The sequence below is a fragment of the Rhagoletis pomonella genome, unplaced genomic scaffold (genome assembly GCF_013731165.1).
Source record: "Rhagoletis pomonella isolate Grant_MI unplaced genomic scaffold, Rhpom_1.0 Rhpom_scaffold_20895, whole genome shotgun sequence".
NCBI classification, from domain to species: Eukaryota; Metazoa; Arthropoda; class Insecta; order Diptera; family Tephritidae; genus Rhagoletis; species Rhagoletis pomonella.
The window spans coordinates 1-2,384 of NW_023479408.1; the positions used below are offsets into that span (position 1 = coordinate 1).

General features: G+C 37.5%; 1 protein-coding gene across 1 annotated transcript; it reads left to right on the plus strand.

Annotated features, from left to right (window-relative positions):
• Positions 1–273: 273 nt before the first annotated feature.
• Positions 274–1,894, plus strand: LOC118732477 (piggyBac transposable element-derived protein 3-like). Its single transcript, XM_036461605.1, has 2 exons — positions 274–290; positions 514–1,894. Exons 1-2 carry the CDS (start codon positions 274–276, stop codon positions 1,892–1,894), a joined length of 1,398 nt encoding a protein of 465 aa, XP_036317498.1.
• Positions 1,895–2,384: the final 490 nt, after the last annotated feature.

Consider the following 2,384-nt stretch of genomic DNA (forward strand, 5'->3'; position numbering starts at 1 on the left):
TTTAATATGCATAATCTTTTTTTTGTAAACCTGTGCTATTTTTTTAACCCATTAGTGACTAACGTTACATATATGTAACAGTAACATAGATTTAGATAATCATACACGAAAATAACTTTGAACGACTATAATTGGATTTATGCGTACGTCAATACGAGAGTGTATGCATAAACTTTACGACGAAGCGTGGTGGGATCAGTTTACTGAGAACCACCGAAGTGAATAGAAGTTTATAGTTTCTGTGATTTTCTTGTTTGCCCTTTTTTTGCAGTTATGAGAAAGCGCAAAATGTAAGTAATTGTTTTCAAAGGTTTTTTCACTTTTTAGGGAGAGTTTTCGTGCAGGTTTATTCAGTGCTGTGATAACGAAAAATTAAAAAACCAAAACAAAAAAATATTGTGGATTTTCTTTGTGTTTACACCTTTAAAAGTCAGCGTTACATATACGTAACGTTGGTCACTACTATAACAAGTGAACTTATATTTTTCTTTGCTTCGTTTTTATTTATTTAAGTGATGTTTTACGCACTGAAGAGATCCTTGAGCTGCTAGAAGCACAAAGTGACGATGAACGTGACATAGAGAAGATATTTTTAGAGCCACCGGATGAAGAAAATTTTTCAGACGAGGATTCCTCAAATGAAGATGAAGGAGGGACATTGAGAAATTTATCTAAAAGACAGAGGATGACTAATTGTGAAGTGGTATATGCAGGAACGTTCGACGATGACTTCGAAGAAGATAATCCTGTAGCTGAAGATGAGCTGGCAAAATACATCAAGGATGTGCTGGAACATTCTTCGTCGAATGTGGAAACGAACCTTCTTGAAACACCTCCTCGTTTGAAAAAAGGATTGCCTACAACATCATCTTATAAGAACAATACATCGATGACTGAAACTTCGCAATACACTGCATCAAATCCCGTTGAAGTGGCAACAAGCACTCATCAAACTATACCTCTTGTTGTGGAAATGGCGACAAGTTCGCAACAAATGACACCTCCTTTTGAACAAGTGGCAACATCACCTGAATCAACTCCACAAAAACTTCCTGAATCGTATGTGCGATTAACTCCACCGAAACTGCCACGTCGTATGCCACCGAGAATAACAAAACCTCCAGCAAAACGGCAAAAGAAAAGTCAACCAGTTCCAGTCGCTTCAATGAAGCAAACACGGTCACGAGCGATTATGAATAAAGACTTGAATTGGGTTGCACAAGAGGAATATGCCAGACCACTGAACATTTTCCCCGATTTGGTCTATCCAACGGCATATGATATTGCACCTTACACATTTTTTGAAAAATTCTTCGATGGTGAAGTAGTCAATTTGCTGTGTGATCAAACTAATAAATATGCTGTGTTCAAGGATCCAAACAAGCCCAGCCCAGCAATTACACCCCAAGAAATGCGAGTATTTCTGGGGATTCTCATTGTAACTGGATATCGTCCTGCCCCTGCCAAAAGGGATTACTGGTCTGAGGAAGATGACATGGGTAGTCGTATGATTCAAGAAGCCATGAGACGCCATCGTTTCGAAACGATACACACCAACCTACATTTTGCGGACATGTCTCAGTATGATGAGAAAGACAAAATATGGAAGCTTCGTCCACTCACCGACAAACTGAAAGAACGCTTCCGAAAGAACTTTGTCCCAGAGCAACATCTCTCTTACGATGAAAGTATGGTGGAATACTTCGGCCGCCATAGTTGTAAGCAGTTCATAAGAGGAAAGCCTGTGCGATTCGGCTATAAAATGCGGTCGCTAAACACACCTCAAGGCTACTTGATAAATTTCGAGATGTACCAAGGTTCAAATCCGAGGATCAACCCAGCGTACATAGAAAAGTATCCGAAACCAACAGCACCGTCGTCGACCAAAAATTGATACCGAATTTGAAAATTCACGATATGACTGCCAGGCGCATTTCATAGCAAGAACTCCACTTGGAAAGAGACGAAGATGTCAAGGCTCCAATTGCAAATCTAGTGTTACAACAGAATGTGTAAAATGTAATGTTGGAATGTGCGTTGATTGCTTTCAACATTATCACTTTATAGCTATAAACTAAACATTACAGTTTATTTTTTGTTTACTTGTAAGCCATGTACCACTTATTTGCCCGTTTATTTTTTATGTTACTTTATTCAAAGAAAAATCAATATGAGCCTTTTTATATAAAATGGATTATTTTGAGTTACTTTTAATTTGTTTTAGAAATAAAAGTGCTATTTATATTTAATAAATGAAAGTATATACATACTTGCTGTTCATTCGCACAATTCGTATGGAAGTGACCAACGTTACATATATGTAACTGCCCAGTCTGTCTTAACCCCACGCACAAAAAAAACAAAAAAACTTTTTATCAATTTAA